Source organism: Neltuma alba, unplaced genomic scaffold (assembly GCF_004799145.2).
Source record: "Neltuma alba isolate B1F8T4 unplaced genomic scaffold, ASM479914v2 tig00013101_pilon, whole genome shotgun sequence".
Lineage (NCBI taxonomy): Eukaryota > Viridiplantae > Streptophyta > Magnoliopsida > Fabales > Fabaceae > Neltuma > Neltuma alba.
In genome coordinates this window covers 33,490-58,636 of record NW_021637425.1, presented here as the reverse complement: position 1 = coordinate 58,636, position 25,147 = coordinate 33,490, and the positions used below count along the sequence as shown (strand labels likewise).

General features: G+C 31.9%; 1 protein-coding gene and 1 pseudogene across 1 annotated transcript; one reads left to right on the top strand and one right to left on the bottom strand.

The window, feature by feature from the left end:
- Positions 1–2,310: 2,310 nt before the first annotated feature.
- LOC114734454 (transcription factor PAR2-like) lies at positions 2,311–22,219 on the bottom strand. Its single transcript, XM_028922085.1, has 2 exons — positions 22,204–22,219; positions 2,311–3,083 (listed from the first exon to the last, which is right to left on the bottom strand). Exons 1-2 carry the CDS (start codon positions 22,217–22,219, stop codon positions 2,665–2,667), a joined length of 435 nt encoding a protein of 144 aa, XP_028777918.1. The 3' UTR covers positions 2,311–2,664.
- LOC114734443 (protein MEI2-like 2) lies at positions 17,152–24,273 on the top strand (annotated as a pseudogene).
- Positions 24,274–25,147: the final 874 nt, after the last annotated feature.

The window sequence follows — 25,147 nt, the reverse complement described above, 5'->3', positions numbered from 1 at the left end:
TAAAGATAGTAATATGATAGGTACTCCAAATTTTACTGATGGTTCTTTTTTTAAAATTTTTGTGGTGGAACGGTTGATTCCATACACGAAGTGAGGACACGTTTGGGGAAAAACAATTATTGAGTGAATAATTTCCACTTTTAAGTTGACAGGTGGGACGCATGTGCTCCGCATGTGCTACACCACTTTGTGAATTTGTGAGGGTAAATCTTACAATAATGAAATCCATCAAATCAAATAATAATATATAGATCTCACCCACATCCCTTAGCATCCTACAAAATTTAAAACTTTGACTCTAGAGGCTATAAAGACCCAATTTATCATTGATCAGTAATACTTTTTGATTCATCATATCATATCAGATTTCAATGTCCTGGTTTTTTTACTAAAATATAAGTATTCTCTTATTTAAGACAATTCTGTTTGAGGTGTTATCAGACACTAAATGTAGACAACTCTCTCAATAGAGATTCGAATCTTAGTTCGTCATGTTGTAAAGGATTATGTTTTATTTGTATATTAACAATAATATATGCTGGTAAGAAAAACAATATATATATATATATTTATATGAATGTCATTGCAGCTCCCTGACTTGGTGGTGAGCTGGCGGCCTGAACACTAGAAGATGAAAAGTCGCATTTACACTATGACCTCTCATGGAGTTTTTTTTTTTTTTTTTTGGGGGCCTGACTCATGTAGTTAATCTACGCCTCTTTTATTTAAAACTACAAGGATTGATATAATCTCATTTTTGTTTTATCTTTAAAATTTAAAATTAATGGTTTCAAAACTTGAAAACATTGTCTCAAGGACCAACATTTTAGGCATATCAAACTAAAATTAAAAAAGTGTTTAGATAGAAACCAAATCATAGTTTTAAAAATAATTTTATAAAATAAATATATAAAAAAATTTATTTCGATTTACAAAAAAACGTCTTTCAAAATACTTTTCTAGTTTATCCAACACTCATTAAATTTCAAAGATTAAAATCACTTATTTCAAATTTTAGAAACTAAAATTAAAATGATTTTAAATTTTAGTGACTAGCTAAGAAAATGGTGTTAATTCAAAATAAATATATATATGAAAATAATAATTATGTTTTCTTAACATACGTCTTTAATTTTGCAATGGAAATTATCCTCATATAAAAACTCTTCTTTAATATGTACAAATTTTGAGAGATAAAAAGAATTATGATCAAAATAAACATCTCAATTTTTTTGGCCCAAAAAAAATCTTTTATTTAGCTCTTATATTTAAAATCAGATTGAGTATCAATTATCATATGGTCATTCAAAAAGTAAAACCATGATAATTTTAAATCTCACCTTTAAATCAAAATACCTTGAGATAATCAAACTTAATCACGAAGGAGCCAGGCGTTGAATTTGAAGCAAATGCTTGATTTGCTTTCAAGCTTGACTCTCTGCCTCTGTGTCTCTTTTTCCCTTCAGTCTAAGATTCGAGACCATTTTTTATTATTAAAAGATATATTATATATTGAAACGTAGCATCACTAATGTCTCCATGTTCAACTTTTGCACAATTTATGCTGCCATTCAGATTATAGACATAAACAGCTTGGCCCCACCCTCCCCAACACCCCACATTCATGTATCCGCATTCAAACTTTCTATTTCTTTTCTCCTTCTTCTTTTTCATATATGGTTATTTTTTAGAGGAAATAGCAAACAAAGACCCCTATATGTGAAATTGTGAGTTGAAATCCCAAATTTGGAAAATACCAAATAAAAACCAAATCTCGTGTTGCAAATATAAAATCTTAATGAAATGTCTAAAATACCCTTCAATCAAATGAAAAATGAAAAATTCACTTTACTGAATGTCAAATTTAATAAACCAAATTACAATTTGGTTGAGAGTATATTAAATGACAAGTTGATTATAGGAACTGACAAATTCACTTTAATGAATAACAACTTTAACATATCAAATCACAACTTGACTGAAGAACATTTCAGATATTTCACTAAAATTTTATATTTACAATATGAGACCAGGTCTTTATTTGTCATTTTTCAAATTCAGATCCCAGGCCACCATTTCATATATTGGGAGTCTTATTAGCTATTTTCCCTATTTTTTATTAAATAACACAACATAATAAAAAATAAAACAAAATAGTTATTAAAAGCTCCGAATCACACACTCCCACTACCACTATTCCACTACAGTTCATTATGAGACTGAGACCGGCTGAGCAAGATTCCTCTAAAACAACAAACACATACATCCTCTCATAATAAATTCATTCATATATGTATATGACCCCTTAACTGTTACTCCTAATTAAATACAAGCCATGTGAAAAGTAGTAATATCAACCCATTAATTAACATGGGCATTTAATTAATTAAGATTCATTTCTTTTCTTCAAACTGATATGATCCCGGTGGTGATGAACCAAAGTTGTTAGAACACAGTAAGAACTAACAAGAACTGTGGCTTTTAATTAATTTCCAAAATCTAATGTGAAGGCATGGGAGATGTTCGTTGATCCCAATGAAAGAGCAGCAGTAAAAGCTAGGGAAACAACAAAAAGCTTAAGAAGAAAGAAAGAAAGAAAGAATCTAAGTGATTGGTCGTGTTATAAGATTGATCGAGAAGTAGGGATTAAGAAGATGATCGATTTCAACCTCCAAGTTTGGACTTGTCCTTCTCTAACCTCTCGAATAAGCTTGAGAGAGCTCTTAAGCCTTTGATTTGGTACTTCAATGCCATTATATAATCTGCAGTTTCATCAAACAGCTTGTCCATTCCTAAGGACTCGCCGCCGGGAACTATCCTCTGTAATGCCTCTATCTTCCTCTCTATCTCCTCCTTGTCTTCTTCTTCTCCCGCTTCATGATCTTCTTCTACTTTCTCATCATCACAGCGATCTTCCTTTATCGTCTTCGTCTTCTTCCCGGTAGTGGTGGTTTGGTCTCTGCTGCTGCGGCGGCGCTTGTGGAGTGGCCGGAGAGAGTGATCTGCGGTGGTGGGCAAGTGGGGGACAGAGGCATTGTCTGGTTTGGAGAGGAATGCGGGTATGGGAATGCGGGTTGGTTCTGAATTCTGTGCTTCTTCCATGAAGGGAGAGAATTAGAGAGAGAGAGAGAGAGAGAGAGAGATAAGAAGGGGGGGAGGAGGAGGAAGAAGAAGGGAAGGGTTAAATTATTGTGGGGATCCAGAAATGTCAATGCCAACGAAGATGGTCCCACCAGCGGTCTTGGCAAGGCAATTAGCCACCATATTTTCTCGGTTGGAGTCGCGCCTCACCGGTGATATTCACGCCCCTCAATTAGAGCGTGGCCCATGCCATGCCTTACCCCTACCTCACTCTCTCTCTCTCTCTTTGTAAATTGCCTAAATTTTTCGTAGTTTAAATTTTAGTTTTGGTTAATATAATTTTTATTTCTTAAATTTGTTCTTATTTTTATTTTAGTCCCTCAATTTTTAGGTAATAGATTTAGTGCCTTAAATTTTTTTATTTAAAATATTATTCTCTATAACTCAATAAAAATTTAGACTATTTTACTTCAAACCAAAATTTATGATTTAAAATTTAAATAATCAAAATAAAAATAAATATAAATAACTAAAAATTATATCAACGTTCTTAATTTTCATCTGAAAGACCAGCGAACTTCATTAGACGAAGCTAACTAGGTCATATGAAATAAAATACTCCTCCGATCCTTATTATAAGACCCAATTTGACTTTTTATTTGGTCCTAATTATAAGACCCAATCCATTTTATCTCTTATATTTATGCATTTTTTTCAAAGATAATCCTTCTAATAATGATAGTTTTAGCCAATATACTTAATTAGCAAGGATATTTTAGGAATAACAACACTTATTTATTATAAATAATCAACTTAACTTACTTCCTTAATCTCCTCAAATAAGTCAATTAGGTCTTATAATTAGGACCGGAGGAGTAAAAAAAATTATGAAACTTGATAAAATCACTTCCTCCAATACTACACAAAAAGATACAGTTTTTGGATTTACATTAGTCTATTATGCCAAGTACTTTGTGGGTTAAAAGGAGCACTAATGTGATTTGCCTAGTTTGTATGTGATATAACAGACGGGAAGAGTATATATAAAAAGATCTTGGGTTAAAAATGTAATTATAAGAAAAAATTGGGAATAAATTTCTTAATTAAAAAAAAGTTTATAGATGAGTTGCACAAACAAAAATAAATTATATATAGAGAAGATAATTTGCACAAAATATTATTTAGATATAAAAAATTAATTTGTACAAAAAATAATTTGGAATAAGAAAATATGCATTGCACAGAAAAAAATACAGTTGCAAAAATAGAAAATATAATACAAATTAAATTAACTAATTAATTTTTGAAAGAGACATTTATCCTCAATGTTCCCTGGTTACAAAGCTCAATAGTAAAAGAGAGAGAAAAGGAACATGGGGGGAGGGAAGGAAAGGAGGCAGGGGGGCTGGGAGGGAAAGAAAGGGTAAAAAAGGGAAAAGCGAAAGGAGGGGTTGGGGACCCAGAGGACACAAAACACATGTGGTGATCACATGAATCCCTTGAAGGAAACACCAGCCCATGTGCCTCCCGCCTTCTCTCTCTCCCTTCTCCTTTGCCCTTTGGGATCATATCATATCATCTCCCACTCATTCTCCTTCTCTCTCTGCCACCTGGCACCTTTCCTGCCCCTACCCCACCTTGAGCCCCACAACCCCCTCCCCCCTCCTATCCTGTATTTTTTTTATTTGCAATTCACATATCATTGCTATTAAAAAAAATTATTTGTTGGGATCTCAAGATTCCTCTAATATTTTAATTTTCAATTTTGTATCTTAACCATTTTTTAAAAAAAAATTTACCATTTGATTCTGTGATTTTAACTAAGTCACAACTCAAATTCTAAAGTTTAATTGTAAATCTGTAACTTAGTTTATATACTTAATAATTTAAGATATTTAATTTTGAAAATTAATTATTTGAGTTTTATAATTTTCGTTCAATTAAAACTTAAAATTTTAAGTTTTAACTCATTATAATTTAGCTTCTATAAATTTTAGTCCTTTTTTTTAAAAGAATTTTCGTACTCCTCCGATCTTTAATATAGAACTCAATTATTGAGTTGGTTTTTGTCCTAAATATAAGACTCAGTTCTCATATTTATCAATTTTCTCTAAATTACTCCTATAGATACTCCCTCAACTATAATCAAATAGAAGAAAAAGATAGGTATTAAGAAAGATGATTATGGTGTTTGAGGAAAAACGTGTCATATTTCTTACAATTAACTAACTTATCTAACTTTTTTAATCTAATCAAATTAGTTAAATGAGTCTTATATTAAGAATTGGAAGAATATATCATATCTGAGACGTTCTCAAGGAAAACGCTTGATATCATTGTTAAGGAAAAACTGAATCTTTTTCACTCAATATAATGGCCACTTCTTCTTGTTAATTTTTTTGTTTTAAGTTCACAACCTTATTTACTCTTTTCAAGTATTAATCACTTGTTTTAGAAGAAAGTTTTCATGCGTTTCATTTACCTTAACAATCTCAAGAGAGGGGGGAGAAAAAAAAAGAAAAGACATTTGATGAAAAATTTCGAATTAGAAGAGCCCTTAGGGCGGGCGGGCGGGCGGGCGGGCCGGGGGGGGGGGGAAGATGTGGAGGAGAGAGAAAGGGAAGAAAGGTTGGTTGTGTTTGTGTTTCCAAGAAGGGAACTAGTGGGAGGATCGAGTCATGTGGCATATCCCATTCCATGTGCCTCGCTACCTTGTTATCCCCACAACCCTTTTTTTTCTTTTTTTAAAAAAATAAATTTTAAATATATTTTTGGGATCCGTACCCATTTCTGGTACTCCCATTTCTGCCTCTGCTTTTAGTCAACCTTCTGCCAAATTATAATCTCCTCAAAATTTATTCTTATTTAAATTCAAAGCAAAAAAAAAAAAAAAGAGCACTTTGTCCTCTTCCCTAAATTACACTTTGCAAAAATTTTCATCCAATGCCATGTATGGAGATATTAAGCCACTATTTGATTCAAGATAAATGGACTAAAAAGGCAGGGAACAAATATTTTAATGATTTCATTTTTTTTAAAAAAATCGACCAGTGAAAAAGTAACCATATTTGTTAATTTTCTTAGGGATTGTAGATAAGGATAGGAGTATTCACTATGTCCCGCCTTTGTGTCCTGTCCCTGTCCCAAAAGTTTTTGAGACGAGACGAAAGCGAGACGGGACAAAATTATTTCAAAACAGGACGGGGGCCCAATCCCATCCCAATATATTATCTTTATTTTTAATTGTTATACATTTATTTTATTTATCACTGTAATAGTATTTTGGTAATGATATTTATCAATTGTTATTTTTTATTTGTTTATAAGTTGTTTTTGACTTTTTGTATGAGTTACATGATATTCTTTGTAGTAAATATTTTATGTTTGTTTATTTTTTGTCTCTCATAATTACAAAAAACATTTTTCTTTGTTAGTATTTTTTTCATTTTTATCTGTTTTTCTTACATAGTTTTTATCATAAATTTTTATATTTCTTGTATAGTTAGTTTTCAAATTAAAAACATTACACAAAAAAAAAAGACAAGACGTCCCTGTTCCGTCCCAATTATGTTCCATCTCAATTGGGAAGGGACGCTATTAGGACAGGACGAGATACGGGATGGAAAAGCCGTCCTGTCCCATGAACACTTCTAGATAAGGATATAAATAAACAAAAACTTCTTTATTAAAAAATATAAACAATTACTTGTTTTATTTTAGGACTTGTTTTGTATGAGCATAATTAGGTCATTCCATTAAAAATAATAATAATAATTTCATAACACCCTTTGCCCTTTAAGAACCTCATCGGAATTTACTCTTTTGGAGGAATTATTTTGAAATTTTGATATTTGACTGGTTTTTATGTGTCTTTCTCTCATCTTGGCGGGCTAAATTTTATATTATACAGTATTATATTATGTTCTTCATTATTAAATTAGGGGCCACATAGAGGAACAAGATATCTCTTTATTTTTCGGCCAGCGAACAAGATAGTATCTCTTTTATTTCATGAACAAGATATCTCTCTCTTCTAATATCTTCTTCATTTTAATTTTACTAGGTACTCTAGACTTGAATCCTTCGCATAGATTTTTGGATTTTGAGGTGATTTGTAGTTTTTATTATTTACACTATTGTGAATAAGTAAATATATAAAATTTATGAAAAACTGTAGCACTTCTAACAATACATAGGAAAACTGTCTAGGGAAAGACGCACATACTGCTTGGTTTTTAACTTAGTTATACAACTTTTCTAATTTACGCTAGTAAGTGAATTTTATATTTACGACAGAAAAAGTTTTTTTTAATGTAAAATTTAGATGATTAATTTATAAATATATTTAAAAAACTAATTTGTAACTATTAAAAAATTGGTAAAGTTATATATAATAAATAGGTGTTGGTTTTTGTAAATAACTTTATTTAATCATGTGTATTAAAACTACTTGTTGATTAAGAACCCCTTTATATATATACTACTCCTCCGGTCCTAATTATAAGACCCAATTGACTTATTTGAGGAGATTAAGGAAGTAAGTTAAGTTGGTTATTTATAATAAATAAGTGTTGTTATTCCTAAAATATCCTTGCTAATTAAGTATATTGGCTAAAACTATCATTATTAGAAGGATTATCTTGGAAAAAAATGCAAAAATATAAGAGAGAAAATGGATTGGGTCTTATAATTAGGACCAAATAAAAAGTTAAATTGGGTCTTATAATAAGGACCGGAGGAGTATTATATTTCTATATATAAGTCACTTGTATTTTATTATCACATGTCAAAAAATGAGTTAACTTAATAAGATTTTTCACACTTATCCCTATTAAAAAAATGTGTTGAAAAAAGATGAGTTGTCATTTTCTCTCACTTATTTTCTTTATTGTATTTGATAGGAGTAAAATTTAAAAAAAAAAACTATCCTGCAAGTAAGTTGTATTTAAGAACAAAGTTTTCTCATACAAGTGTCTTTCATATATTAACAGAGTGACATGCGCAATAAATAAGGATACTGTAGGCGAGAAAAAAAATTAAAGGCAAAATAAATCGGTCTTTTACACTTCAAATTATAATAGATCCACTCTTTTGCTTTTACATTTAATATTGGAGGCAGTATACTACCATATCCTGCTAATCAAGTGTATTAAGTAGAATTACTATTATTAAAAAGACTATCTTAGAAAAAAATATATAAATATAAGAGACAAAGTGAATTGAAATCTTATAATTAGAATCAAAATAAAAATTAAACAAGATTTTATATTAACAGAGTGATATGCGCAATAAATAAGGATATTGTAGGCGAGAAAAAAAAATTAAAGGCAAAATAAATCGATCTTTTATGCTTCAAATTATAATAGATCACTCTTTTGCTTTTACATTTAATATAAAATCTTGTTTAAAATAAAAATTAAACAAAATTTTATATTAAAGACCGGAAGTAATATAAAATTTCAAACTCCTAAACAACATATTGTTTTAAGAAAGCGCTTTTTTTTTTCTTTCCGGAGGTACAAAGCGCTTTATAAAAAAAATAAAAGGAGAAGAAGAAAGTAAATTGTTTCAACCCTGCTAAGCTTCGACGAGGTTGCAAGTTTGAGTTTAACAATTAACATATTTAGAGGATATTTAGAAACATCTAAAAGTATTTTTAAAATATATTTTTAAATAAATTGAGAAAAATTTTTTATATATATTTAGTTCATATATCATAAAATTCTTTTTAACACTATAATGTAGTTTCTGTCCAAACGTCTTTGTTTTCAACACATATATTTAAATTGTAGTATAAAATAAAAAAAGTGGAAATGATAATTATTTTCCGAGAATTTAGAACAAAGAAGTGGACCCCGGGGGGCAGGAAACCCCGGAGCTTGTATGCTAATATGTGCAGGGAATAATTGCGAGAGTTATTAGACACATGCCCTGCATCAATGTTCCCGGCGCAGCAATCTACTTTGGCCTCTTCTCATAAAATTCCATTATTTTTTGAAAAATGCACCTCGAATGCCTCTTACAGGTTCCTCTGTTCTTATTTAATATAAAGCCTTTCCAAAACTTTTAATTTTATTTTTATTTAATATATATACTTCTATTTGATTTTATTTATAAGCTTTAAATTTAGAGATGGGTATCATTCTTTTTATAAATTTTAATTTGAGATTTATCTTAAGATTTAATGTATTTTTGTTTTCAATTTTACCCTTACTTATTTATTCTCCCTCCTTTATCATATTCTCTTACTACATTATCCTGTACATTTTTTACAATCTTTTTTCTCATTTATTATGACAGCATATTTGAAAATAAAACTATGCTTCTAACATACCTATTACTTTTAGTTAATTCTAACTAATTGTTTGTTATCCATGAATTAGTTATTTGAAATTTATAATAAAAATAGAAAAGAGTATATATGCATACTTTTCAAGAAATTAACCGCTAAAAAAGGAACGAAACTGTACATTCATATAATAAATTTAATGAGATGACTTATTTTTCTAGTCTTATTTATAAGGTAGAAAAAAGACATTTTTTGTCCTGTTTTTAGGGTAGTGAGAGAAATTTTTTGTATAGATATACAATTTTATCTTTTATTTGTTATTGTGTTGACTTTATTTACATGTGGTGTAATGTATACTAAATGGGGTTAAAATTGAAAAGTTGTTGAATTTTAAATAGAGTTAATAAAGTTTAAAATTTTTTTGATTTGTGTAAAAAATATTAAAAGTGATTTATAGATAGGATAAAAAAAGTGTATTAAGAACCAAACAAAATACTCTGTCTGTTCTATAAATGTACCCAAAGGAGTACTATATAAAGTTATATATTACTCGTGGAATAATATTAACAAAATATCATTGTTTAATTTTTTTTTTATAAATTTACTTATTTGACGCGCAGAGACTTTTTTTTGTCCTTAATACAAATCATCTCATTAAATTTGTTATATAACTAAACAGTTTTATCCCTAATTCATTGTTATGTTGATTGTTATTTTCTTACAAAGTGTGTGTATATATAATATGGATAAAATAAGAAAGTTATTAAATTTTAAAACAGGGCTTTTTTATTTTAGTTAAATACTTTGGATGTATCTTATAAATAAGATCAGAAGAGCATGACATTTCCTTTCATTCTTATTAAAGGATAAAATTTTAAAGCCCTACTTAATTTTAAACATAAGATCAAGATATAGTAGATAAGTTTATTGGGAGAATCATACAAAAAGAAGCTTGAAATACTAAATCCCAAACTAAGTTTAGTGACAACACTCTAATAGGTTTTGATAATATTACATTTACAAATAAAAACATATTTTTATAAATAATTTTATTTAAGATTTACTAATTTCAATCATCGTTTTGTAGGGTTTTCCTGTGTTTGTTTTTACAATTTTACCTCTCCTCACTAGCATTGAGCAAAATTATAAAATTACACTTTCTTTTGCCAGTGAAAAGTCACACTTCTTTTTTTTTTTTAATGGCAAAGACTTTTTTTTTTTGGCTAAAGCATAAGTGTTCTCCTATTGGAGGCAATCATATTCAAGGCATTGTCAAGCACTAAATGTATGCACCTTTTCCAGTAGAGATCAACCTTTGGTTTATCAAGTTGTGAGAGAGTAATTCCTTGTGCTAGACCCAAGCCTCATTGGTGCAGTGCAAAGACAACTTTTTAAATGGACGTGATGGTCTATATTAAATGGACGTGATGGTCTAGATTGGTCTCGGAAGTCTTTGAGGATAGTAAAAGTGGCTTAGACTAAAACCCATTAAAGAAAGGCCCAAGTAAAACCCAATTTACAATACCAAAGGTCCAACAAATATAATTAAGAAGACCCATGGTAGACCAATTAAGATCTAAATACTCGCTGAAAGAGATATTCATATTTGGTATCTAATAATACTTCTAATAGAAAGATACCTGTGTGTAGCAAAAAAAAAACACAAAAGAAAAGAAAACCCATCATATGAGGCTGGAATTTTCGGCTTCACATCTGAGCCTATATAAAGTTAAGAACAAATCATGGCTCAGACCTGCCTTTATTTTAAATAGGGATGTTCATCGGATTGGACGAGACCAACACCATCCCATCCTCGTAATCGAGACGGGACAATCGTCCGGTGTAGTTTCTTTCTGAATCTTTTAACCTTTTTTTATTTCAAAGCCAAATATGCATGGAATATAAAAATTCATAACCAAAAGAGTTATATAAAAAATAGATATAAATTGATTAAAAAAATGGGCAATACTAGAAAAGTCGCAAAGAAAAATGTTTCATTTTAAAAGACAACAAAAACATATAAACTTAACATATCCACTAAAGGCATTGTATAATTCATACGAGAAGAAAAACTTATAAACAATGTAGCCATAAAAATTATAATTATAATATTATTATAATGATAAATAAAATAAATTTATAAAATTTTAAAAAGAGAGAGAGAGACAATATGTTGGGACGATGCTAGAATGGGAACACCTGTGTCCCACGTTAGTACCATCCAAAAACAATTTTACTCTGTCCCAAAAAAATTTCACCGGACATAATTGAACACCTTTAATTTTAAAGGCTGTGGAAACTTGATAAGTGAATCGATTCTTGCTATGAATCCTTGTCTTGATTTTAAATATAAAATTTTGATTTACCTTGTCTCATAACTTTAGAATTTTCTTGTAAACAATCTTTTTATTGATCCAGGCAAAAAAAAGAGAGAGAGTAAAGTCTTCATCAATTAAAAAAGTATTTTAACAAAATTAATATAATTTTTTTATACATAAAAAACTTAACTAATATATTTAATATTTGCAAATGAATTATTTAAATTTTTATATTTAAGATGTGGATAACTGGATATAATATCAATAAACAAGGGGGATCAAGGTATATATAAAATATTTCTGCACGTGATGCATCGCTGTATCTTTTTCGAACAGGGGATTACATTTTGTGTTTAAATAAAATATTTAATCACTGCAAATAAATTATTTACTTATAATAAATAAGTATTGTTTTTTATTATAAAATATCTTTTTGAATCATAATACAGCCGACAGCGGGCTAACCCACCAATATGCATGTTACTTCAGGCATACCATGACCGACCGCCAATTTGTTTTACTACCTCTAAATCACATGCGTCGGAATTACCTATTAATAAAGCTTCTCTAACGTGTGTAATTACTATAAAGATGATTTATTAAGAAAATTATATTTGGGGGCTAAATGGATATCTTATTTAGCTATAGGAGGTGGGTTTTTTTTTTGTTGGCCAAAACCATGCAAATTAAATTTCTTATAAAATGTTTTATAAACACCACACAAAAATTAAAAATGGAAGATACCTCAGCACAAAAATTTTAAAATTAGGCACACAAAAGTTGGTGCACTAAGAGAGGTGAAGAAGAAAAAGCGGCGACCCTAAGCAACGCGGCAAGGTGATAAAGTTTCGCGGGCAAAAGGCCAGTGAACTTGCTGACGCAACATGACGTCACTACTGTGTCTCTGGTGGGTGTTATATTCCCTTTTCATGTTTGTTAAAACTTACGAATTTGTTAAAACCCGTGATAATCATATAAACTAGAATTATAAATTTAGGTTGTAAGCTCGTAAAAAATTTATTTTTATTAATAAATTGATATTAAAAATATATAATTAAATAATTAATAATATAAAAAATAAGAATAATTTTATTTAAATATTTTTAAATTTAAATAATTAAAATTGTATTCATTAATGTTCACAGTTTATCACATTCAATAAAAATTTTTTTATAAAATTTATATATAAAGTCACTATATAAAATCAAATAAAAAAATTAACATGAGTTTAACAATGAGTTAACAGTAAACTCAATAAATAAATTTATAAGTTTAACTGAATTTATAATTATCACAAGTTTACAAGTAAATCCACGTGATTTTGTTAGTTGAAAACATATAAACGTTAAACTCGAACACCCAAATTAGACAACAATGATTCCACTGCGTTCACCCTCACTTACGTTACTGTTCCCACCGCCTATCGCTCAGCCTGATTGGTCGGCGCACAGTGAAAGTCATCCCACTTTTCTTCTCACTTGTCCACGTGTCGTTACACAGTACCGCCACTTTCGTTTAATTTTAATCAATCATTCAATCATGCAGCGCCGAAAATTCCATTATTAGCAAAACCACCAGCCCTAAAAAATATCCACGAAAATTATGGGCCCAACAAAAATATCTAAGAAAAATACCAATCCAAATTATCAATAAATCTTGCTTTGCTAGTTTTTTTGGCAAAGAACCATGTTCTTTTTAATGGTACGATTTTAACTCAGATATTTTTTTGTGCAATTTTATTCGTTAGAGATAAAATTACATCAAAAAATTAGGGATAAAATTACACAAAAAAAGTTCAGATGCAAAATTATATCTAAAACATAAAATCAGTGGCAAAATTGCACAATTGAAAAATCACAGATAAAATTGTCCCTAAAAAAATAAGATTATGATTAAAATTACATCTTAACCTTAGTTTTTTTTTTTTTGGTATAACCTCTTAGGCAACCCAATGCTTAACTTCTTTTTAGTTATCCAAGTAACCAACTAATTCGAATGCTATGCAGTCAGAATGCCTCTATCCAAAGTTCTTTTTTAATCCGGTAGGATTCGAACTCTGTTGGTTCACATTCTTTGTTGTACCGTACTATTGCACACTTTATAGGATTTTTTTTTTTAAAAAAAAACTATTCTAAGTATAATCCAAAGAAAATTCATTCGTTAGATCTTTCCTAAAATTTCATAACTTGTAATCATGATAAGTCGTGGAAATTTTCTATACTGAAAGCGACCATGAGCATAATAACTTCTCCAGAGGATTTTGAAATTTACTAGTATATGAATATGAGAAATAGTGCCAATTGATGTGGAAATTAGCCATACTTGATGTTTCTTTGATATGCTCGTCTAATAATTTTTACATAATAAATTTAAACTGTTTTACATTAAAACTTGGCACTTTAAAGATAATATTCGATAATTATTATGAAATTAACACGGGATTTGAGTTGGTGAACTACAACTACGTATTCTTATTTCTAGGGCTGTGCAAAAACCCGGTGGTCCGGTATGGTCCGGTCCAACCCGAGCAAACCCAGTCCAATCCGATCCAGAAAAAATTAGCCCAAAACAAGACTGGACCAGACTGGACCGGACTAGTCTCATCGAGCTGGACTGGACTAAGGACTGGCCCCTCAGACTAGTTAGTCCAGTCCAGTCTAGCCCGGTTTTTTTTAATTATTATTTATATAATTTTAATTTGGTTTAATTTTTCTATATAAATTTATTTTCTATTCAAATAATCAAGATTTATTTATTAACTTTCTAAGTAATGAGCATGCGTATATATTTTCTACAATATAAGATCTATATTAATGAGGATTAATTAATAAAACATAACATTATTGGGAAAATTGAAAGAGAATGATTAAATTTGATGAACTTTGATTAAAATATGTACAAAATTTTATATAGTAAATTACAATCTTGTCTCCTATTGAAGGAAAAAAATTTTAAAAATTAAATGTAGGTCCTAGACTGCTTGGACTGGTCCAGGCAATCCAGAGGACCAAGTCCAGTCCAACCCGACCTCGGTTGGTACTGGACTAGACTAGACCTCGGGTTGTTTTTTTTCAGCCCGAGGTTTTTATGGACCAGACTTCGGGTTGATAACAAACCTGGGGCAGTCTGGTCCATGCACACCCTACTCATTTCTTAACATTTATTTATCAATGTGGATTCATAATTAAAGTTTGAAGGAAATAAAAGAAATAATTAAAGAGAGGAGAGAGAAACATACAAAACCTGTTTAGCCCTGGCAATAATTACACAACAAATACATCAAAGAAAGTAGAAGAGATAATTGGAAAGCTCAATAGTTTGGATGAAGAGAAATGAGTTGAGACGTCTCCTATTTATAGGGCCAATGTGACTCGTATTTCAGGAAAGTGTAATCTCTCTTATTTATTATGAGATAATATTTTGATTCCTCAACCCACAATAAATATTTAATTGATTTCTCTTTAATCAATCAAGTTCTTAATGCTTGATTGAATATTTCCCAATCAGTCAATTATCACCTCTGATTTGTAACTGATTTTCTTGATAAGAGAAATTCTCTTCTCTTAGGTCAATTAGTTTGGTTCATGAGGGACGAACTTGGCCTAATGATTAACAAAGTTTTATGATGACTAAAAAATGTAAGTTTTATGTTTATCGGACTTAAAGAATTTTATTATTATTCTTTCACATAGATTTTTAAAATAAAATACAACCTAAACTAAGGGCATGGATAAATGAGAAAGCTCCGCTCACACTTCTATAGTTCTATATATGAGAGAAACATATTAGAGACTTCTAATTTTTTTTTTTTTTATAGAGACATTGGTATGATAAGTTGCCCTAATTTTCATTATCTATTTTTTTTATCCACGTTAATAGTTGGTTAGTCCTGTTCTATTAACTATTCACTCATTTACTTCTATAAATAAAAAATAGGATTGCATATGGACAGGGCTAAATAGGATAAGAGCTCTAATTGATGCCTTGAAAAATGAGTTGGTTGTATTTTATAACTCATTGCCCAACTCTATTATATAGAAGTTCTAATTATTTTGGGTTGGGCAAAAAATAGATTGGGCAGGGCGGGTTTCCATTCCTATACCTTATGTGAAAAAAATTTAATTATACTTAATAAACTCATAAAAATTATAATTATTTTGAATAATCAAACATCAAAATATAAATTTGAAAATACTAAATTGTCCCCAATCAATTTAGGAACAGTTGGCGGTAAAAGGAAAAGAACAAAAAAATTTGATTAAGGGCAACTTAGTATGTTCAATTTTAATGTTTTTTATATTCAATTGTTTTGTATAATTATAATTTTTATGATACTTTTAATAAATATCATTTTATTTAGATTTTTTTTTTTGGATAGGGTAAAATGGGTAGGATGATATACCTTGTGTTTCCATAAATCAGCCCAATATGAAGATACCACCCAATTTTATTCAGGTATCTTTTTATTAGGTTAGGTAGGGCAATTTTTTTTTTTTTTTTTGCAAGCTCGTGTGGGGCACATTGGCTATGCAGGCCTCATACACACCCTGGTGAGGATGACTTTGAAAATAAGTTAATTTTTTTACATATACATTATTTTTAATTATATAATTTGATGATTATTTTATTTTATGTAAAGAAGGAAGAATTATATGGCACTCCTTTGGTGATAAGTTTAATCTTGCTCCTAAATGTATTCTATTATAATATTCATTATTCTTATCCAAACTAATTTATTTAACTTATAAAATAGTATATAATATAATATTATACATAAATATTTTAAGGATATCATATTATATTTATTAGATTTAAATAATTTATTTAACTTTCATAACATGTACTCTTCTAGTCTTAGTTATAAGGCATAGAAAACAAATTTTTTGTCATATTTATAAATTACATCATTAATTTTTTATATGAATGTATAATTTTATTATTTATTTATTATTATGTTGACTTATTTTATATAATATTATAATATATATTAAATAGAAATAAAATTAAAAATTATTAAATTTTGAAGTAGAATTAATAAATTTTAATATTTTAATTTACATAAAATATGTTAAAAATAACTTATAATTAATAGCAGAAAATAATTTACTTAAAAAAGTTGTTTTTTTTTTACCAGCACTTAAAAAGGTTGTTACAATGGCAATTGAAGGCGAAATAAAATAAATTTAAGGTACGTGCGTGGGCGCAATGTTTAAAGAGTACAGACACATACATATGTATTCTTTATTCTTAATTTAGAGCCGGACAGAGAGCCTATGGATTCTTGAATACGTTCGTGTCAACGGACGCCAAAAGAAATTCAAATATGGCAGAATTTCAGTGCGGAAGACCAGACAGCGAAACTGAGAGAGGAGAGAAAACATAACACGTATCTTTTCTTCTTCTTTTTTTTTAAATTTCTTTTATTTTTCTCTGCATATAAATTCATTTTTATGAAATTCTATGTACTTTCTACTTAATTTTCCCGTACTTGTTCTTCTTCCCTCCAATCATTTCTTGCTTTCTCCTTTCTCCCTCTAATTTTTGCTCTTGATTGCTACGCTTTTTTCTGTGTTCTTTTCTTTTCCCCCCCTTAATTCCAGCTCGTGAAATTTTCTCTCACTTCTCTTACTCTGGTTTTCCGGCGATGGAGGAGGAAGTAGAAGAGTGAAAGAAAGAAATATCTCTGCTTCTACGAAACTCTCCCTCCCTACCCAATTTCCGTGATCAATACAACTGTTTAAACCGTCAGCTAGAAAATCTATTCTCCATGGACGCCCTCTAGCGCCTCCTTCACTCTCGTCTTCTCTTCTGCAGGTACCATATGTTTCTGCTCCTTGTACTCTCTCTCAGCTTTCTAATTCTTCAAATCTGAAACAATTCTTTCGTGGTCTCCTTTTGCTGCATTTGATCGCGATACCTAGCGAGTAGGATTTTAGAATTTTGGCAAATTAAACCTGTGCTGTTGGTGAGAAGTGAAAAACTGTATCTTTTTCTTGTTGGGGCTGCTACTGTTGATTGAACTTGCTTGGTGATTCCGGGTTGGAACTTAAGTTGACTCTTGCCAGTTTCAGTTGTGGTTTCTTCAAGTCATATAGAAGAACTGTGCATTTTTGCGTACAGCACATAAAATCTGTGGATTACTGTGGACTGGGTTATTTTGCTCTGGGACTTTGTTAACTTAGTGGGCAGTTGTGAAAAGCTTCGGCTGTTAAGTGCTCTCTCGCTTCACCGTTATTCTTTAATCCTTTAATCTCGCTATCTTGTTATATATATGTTTATGTTTTTATGGTCACAAACCACGAAGCACGTTATCCTTTTGAATTTTAGATGAGCCGAAATAGTGCTCTACCCATCTGCCATTATTGACAGCTTGATAAAGGGGTTAAACGTAGTGGAAGGGACTGAACATAGTATGATTAAAGAATGATCAGAATGGAGAAAGTTCCGATTTTTACTTCTTTTCTTGGCATATTTTATTCGAGGGAAAGACAGAGAAACTGCAGTGCTTTTTGTTTGGAAGCATAAAGGACACAAATGAATATGCTTGAATTTTGTAATAACCTACTACCATATCGTTTTTTATAACTCGATCCCCTTGCCACTTAATTTATTTAATTTTCCGTTCCCCCTCCCCTTTCCTGCCTTTCTCTTTCCGAACCAAGAAAAAGGAGAGAAAATGGATTCCAATGAGAATCAACATTCCTTGGCTCTTGTTGTTTCTTCAACCAAATGCATCCATTATGGAATTATTTGATTCCTTACTACAGTTCCATTTCAATTATTCAACTCCATCTTATAGAAGTGCTATTGATCAACATGTTGTTGTGGCTACTGTTGTTGGTTAATTAAACTTGGCACATCTCGTTGGAGGTTGTACTCTTGTACTAATCATCCCATTGGGCGGTATATCCTATGTAGTGAGATAGAAAAATCAGGGAACCTTAGCTTGTCTTTAAGGGAGACTGAATTATGACACTCCTTCCTTTAATTGTGGCAATGTTATGTGACGATCCGTGACAAATTTGTATCACTATGGTTCTAGCTACATTGTCTTTGCATAATTGATACTCAACGATTTACTCACACATCTTCTTTAATCTATTCTTCCTTCAGAAAGTGATTCGATGGAGTCAGAGGATAAGCATTCTTTGGATTCTAAGTCAGCCTGTGGGTCAGCAGGTGCTTCCTATTTTACATGTAATGCAAACATTCAGCTATAAACGTAGAATTCATGTCTATTAATCAGCTATGCACACTGTTTATATAGATCTTTCCGGGATCTCTCTGCTTAATGTTGCTAAAAATGCGGAAAGCAGTGCTTGGGGGATACCACACAGGGTTGGTGCACATCATGCATCGAGTGATGCTAGCTTGTTTTCTTGTTCCCTGCCTGTTCTTCCACATCAAAAGTGTAAGCTTGGGATTCTCTTACACGCAATGCTGGAGTCACCTGATATGATTTCTGATGCCTTTTTTCTTTTCGTTTTTATTGTCAATATGCAGTGAATTTTCCTGATTCCGTGCGTAATGGCCAACCTTTTGATGATAACATGCCAGTGTTTAATAAAGACGACAAGGAAGTTGGGGGGTATGATCCCCTTGAAGATGTTGAAACCAATGCTGTTGGAAACATGCTTCCTGATGATGAAGAAGAGCTATTAGCTGGGATAATGGATGATTTTGACCTGAGTAGATTGCCCAGCCAACTGGAGGATTTGGACGAGAATGATTTGTTTGGTAGTGGGGGAGGGTTAGAATGGATTTTGAGCCCCAGGAGAGTCTTAAGATTGGCATGTCAAAGATGAGCATTACTGATGGAGTTGCTTCAAATGGTATTGGCCATTATGTACTTCCAAATGGTGTGGGACCTGTGGCTGGGGAGCATCCCTATGGAGAACATCCATCAAGAACATTATTTGTGAGAAACATCAACAGTAACGTTGAGGATTCTGAATTAAGATCACTGTTTGAGGTATGCTACATTAAAGCTAGTGCTTCAATGAATTTTGTCTATCTTTTGATGCTTTTCTGATGTGGTGGATGATTATGCTTTTGCTTTTTCAGTTGCATTTCTTTGCTCATTTTAGTTCCCTGCTTTACAGTAAATTTATTCCTATCCATATGGTGATTGTGAGCAAACAAGAGTTGAATGATAATACTCACTCTTTGCCTATATTTGTCATAAAGAAGACAGAGGATAGTATATGGAAACTCTCCACCTTTGTCTTTAAACTTCCAAGAAACCGATATGTTGGTAGTCTGGGCGTAGGAAAAATTCTACTACCCTCGCAGTCTTTTTTCCCCCCCTCATTTTTCTTTCTTTCTTCCCAAACGAAAAGATGCTGCAGGCTTATATATTTAACGGACTGCAGTTCATCTGTCCCATAGTATAACGGTTGCACCAAAGCCTTTTAAAACCAGGGCAAATATAATTTCACAAAAAAGTTGGGAAATTTGAAGCTGAGCCTAAAACTATGTCACTAGTATTACAACCAACATTTTGTTATCTACAATTTTTGTTTGTGTGTGACTTTTTGGTTGTCGTGTGCTGCTTTGGTGACAGATACTTCCAGTTGATATTTGAATGATCTCCTTTTTAATTATGCTATTTTTTTTTTGGGTTTTTTTTGTTCTGCATTGAGGATGGGTTTTATACTTTTCTTTGTTTTTTTTTTTCAGTCTTAATTTTGATTCTGTATTTCTTCTTTCTTGTTTTATCTTTTTGTTTGTATAGCAATATGGGGATATTAGAACTTTGTACACTGCATGCAAGCATCGGGGCTTTGTGATGATATCTTACTATGATATTCGAGATGCTCGTACCGCAATGCGTGCTTTACAAAACAAGCCCTTGAGACGAAGAAAACTTGACATTCATTTTTCAATCCCTAAGGTTTGATTTTTTTTTTTTTTATAGCTATTCTTAAGATATAATTAATATGATTTCTTCTTTTGGCGGTTCTAATCTTCTTCACTACTGTTCAGGACAACCCCTCTGAAAAAGACATCAACCAAGGAACTCTTGTAGTCTTCAATTTGGATCCGTCAGTGTCAAATGATGATCTTCGCCTAATATTTGGGGCTTATGGGGAGGTCAAAGAGGTAAAATTTCTGCGAGTGTGCTCACTGTCCATCTGAATTTCTTGTTTGGATTTCTTCTTGGTTTTTACCTTGTCATGTATTAGTTATCTTTTTACTTGGTGTTAAAAATTGCAGATAAGGGAAACACCACATAAGAGACACCATAAATTTATTGAATTTTATGATGTTAGAGCAGCTGAGGCCGCACTTAAGGCATTAAATCGATGTGATATTGCAGGGAAACGCATCAAACTTGAACCCAGCCGCCCTGGTGGGGCACGAAGAAAGTAAGGTTTCACATTGGTTGTTTGCATTTTCTAAACAGTTGGTCAACAAAATGCACTATTATTTCGCTTTCCTGACCTATGACTTGAGTATCTTAAAAATATACTGCACTATTACAGTGTCAGGGTGTTGTGTTATAAATTAAGTAATTAATATAGTACTAAAAACAATATTTTTCTAACATTATTCTATTACTATTCATTGAAATGACTTTTTTTAAAATAATCCTATATCATTTAAAACAAAATTCTTGTTGAGGTACATTTTATAAGTTCAATGGGTTGGGTGTTTTGTTGAGCTACATATTTTTCTCTAAAAAAATTGAACGTTCCCATGCCATGCATTGGAGAATTTTCTAGTTAATTTGTTGCCTCACCATCTTTTAAGCAACTGCGGCTAATTTGTGGCATTTTGCTTCCTCCTTTTTTCGGTCCTTAATTAAGCCTTTCCCTTTCAATCTTGTAGACTCAAGGCTTCACTCTCTTATGCATGTTGGTGTTTTTTTTCCTTTATATTACATTAGCACTTATTTATCTTTGATATGTTCTTGGGGAATATTATAGTCAAGTGTACATTATGACTTGTACTTGAAATGGTTTTGACATCACTTCTTGGGCTAACCAAATTTAATTCTGCATTAAACACAAAATTAGCCACTTACCACTTGTGTTCATCATTTATGCTAAGTGGCTAATGTAGAACCACACAAATGTATGATGGTTAACTAAATTAAAATTCCTTTAACATCACAAGTCTCGACCATATTGCTTGAATTACAGTAATGAGGCCAGTATGGTCATAATTGATTGATCCAGTTCAAAATTAGTCATGCGTTTTCTTTTTTCAGTTTGATGCAACAACTGAGTCAAGAGCTGGACCTAGATGAAGCGCGGCCTTTTAGACATCAAGCAGGTTCACCTTTGGCCAGTTCTCCTCCTGGTATGTTTCTTTTATTTCAACCTTTTTTCTCATGTTCAGTTATATACTATAGTTATGTCGTCTTTTAGAAGCCCTTTCAGTTGGAATCTGAATTAAGTGGCTAATTTGTGCAGGTACCTGGGCACAATTTAGCAGTCCAGTTGAACATAGTTATTTAAGTTCTTTTAGCAAGTCTCCAGTAAATAGCAACCATTCATCTGGATTGGCCGCAATTCTCTCCCCTCATGCATCAAACTCTACGAAGATTGCTCCAATTGGCAAGGACTCAGCAAGAGTTAATAGTTCAAATCAGATATTTACAAATGCAGTATCAACAAAAGGAGTAGCTTTTCAGAATTCACTGTCATTTCCCGAGCTAAAAGTAAATGCAAGTTCTAGACCCATTGCTACTTTTGGTGAGTCAAGCTCAACTTCATCAAGCATTGGAACACTATCTGGTCCTCAATTTCTTTGGGGAAGTCCAACTACTTCTTACACAGACCATTCAAACACTTCTGCTTGGTCGTCGTCTTCTGCTGGGCTCCCTTTTACATCTAGTGGTGAGAAGCAGGGGTTCCCATATACTAATCGACACAGTTCCTATCTTGGTTCCCGCTCCCATCATCATGTAGGATCTGCTCCTTCTGGCCTTCCTCTTGATAGGCATTTTAGCTATTTCCCGGACTCACCAGAAACTTCTTTCATGAGTCCAGCATCATATGGGAGTATAAATCATGGTGATGGGAACTTTATGAACATGGGTGCTCGTGCAGCTTCTGGGGTTATTGGCCTTTCAGGAAGTGCTGCTGAAACTAATTCACCTAGTTTCAGGTTGATGTCACTGCCCAGGCACAGTTCCTTGTTTCTTGGAAATGGTTCTTATTCTTCAGTCGCTGCAAACAGTGAGGGGTTTATTGAACGTGGCCGGAGTCGGCGACCTGAAAATAGCATTACCCAAATTGATAGCAAGAAGCAGTATCAACTTGACCTGGACAAAATTATCAGTGGCGAAGATACAAGGACTACTTTAATGATTAAAAACATTCCTAATAAGTATGAATGTTAATCTGGTGATGTGCCTCGTATTAGCAATTTGAGTTGGACTGCAGCTTTTTTTTTTTTTTTTAAATAATTTTTTTATTTTTAGAGTGATGTTTGTGATATGTGTTGCCTTTTAGGTACACTTCAAAGATGTTGCTGTCTGCAATTGATGAGAACCACCGGGGCACTTATGACTTTCTCTACTTGCCCATTGACTTTAAGGTATACTTATTTTGTAAATTATTTTATTTGTCGAGTGATTTTTTCCAAGGTGGCTTTTTGCTTAAAATTCTTTTTTCCTTGCAGAACAAGTGTAATGTGGGTTACGCTTTCATCAACATGGTGTCTGCTTCACATATTGTTCCCTTCTACAAGGTTTAAACTTTGGTTCTTTCTCATGTTTCAGTTTAAATTTTGTTACTGTTATTTCAATTTAGTTTGCGGCTTTGTGCCGTAAGGACACCCTAATGTGACATTTTACCTTGACATTATGACAATAAACACCTTTCTGACAATGCTGTGAAAATTCTTAATAAAATTTCATGAATTCCTTGAGTAGGTTTTGGCTTTATTCTTTCGCTTAAATTTTGTACTGGTCTCAATAAGCATGTGCATAATTAAGTGAAGTCTAACCATTGAAATTTGTGCAGGAATTTAATGGGAAGAAATGGGAAAAATTTAATAGTGAAAAAGTTGCATCACTGGCTTATGCACGGATCCAAGGAAAGGCAGCACTTGTGACACACTTCCAAAATTCGAGCTTGATGAATGAGGATAAGCGATGCAGGCCAATTCTCTTTCATTCAGAGGGCCAAGAGACTGTTGACCAGGTACTGTTATTTACTAAAGTTCACTTATCAACTTCTTGAAATAGTTAAACTGTTGATACTCTCTCGCTTTAGTGTAAAAGCTGCATTCATCTATCACCTAATTCTGCATCTTCTGTGGCCCAAAAATTAAAATCATGCATCTGCTGTTTATTGGACAAGGATATGGCTGACCATTTTTCCATTTACACTATCTAGGAACATTTCTTATCAAGCAATTTGAACATTTGCATCCGTCAACCGGATGGGTCATACTCGGGTGATTTGTTGGAAAGCCCAAAGGGCGATTTGGATGACAAGCTGTAGACAAATTAACTATTTAATGCATATCTTATTCCTAGTCACAAGAAATGGGTCTAGGAGTCCTAACCACTGCACAGAATCTTTAGCTGTACAAAGTTGACTCATCCAAAAAAAAAAAAAAACGCAAGTGTATGATATTGAAGGGGCAGCAGCACTGTGATGGAGCCTCAATATGTTAATTGTTCATAATAATCATCTAAGCCGAAGAAGCAGAGGGCAATTTCTTGATGCATGGAGAAACAATTGTTATTTAACCGGAAGAAAATAAGTTGGAGTCCAAGGAAGGAAGTGACATGTCGTGACACGGGCATTGCAGCACTTTGATTTGCAGTGTCTGGGTACTGTCATGTCATGTGCATGCCAACTTGTGAAAGGATAATTCTGTTTGGCATTTGTTATTTTTTCCCCTCATCATCCATTGCTCTGGTTCTTATGTTTTATCTGCGGTATAACTTAATGTGCATATGAAAAACCGTCCAACTCAGTATCAGAAGTTTGTACAGATGGTATCGTAGTCCTTGTTGATGTCTTGTAGCCAAGAAAATGTGGCATTGAATGTATAAAATTTCGATGACAGTACAGTGTTCTGGCCATTGTAATTATTTGATGAAGTGGGAAGAACTTCATTGTGAATGTATTGTCTCATTTAATTACGACCAGCGGATCTGATTAGTTATTCTGAAGTTAGCAGATTGATTAATCAACTAAGGTGGAACTCATCAACTGTGGCATATGAAACATGAATACGCCATCTCAAAGCCAGCCCGAACTGGGCATGTCGATTTGGGTTGGGCGAGTCTCTAACATTAGAGATTAATGTCGTTTTGTACCATTTTCTTTTTCCTTCTTAAGTTTTTTGACTGGTTCTTATTATAACATGCACCGTAGGTTCTTTCCCCGGCCTAATGTCGAATAAGAAAATAGCCATCAGTGATATGCACCAAAAACATACTCATTCCTGCTATGTTCAAATGCTAATTTTCAAGAAAACTGTTGTTTTTATT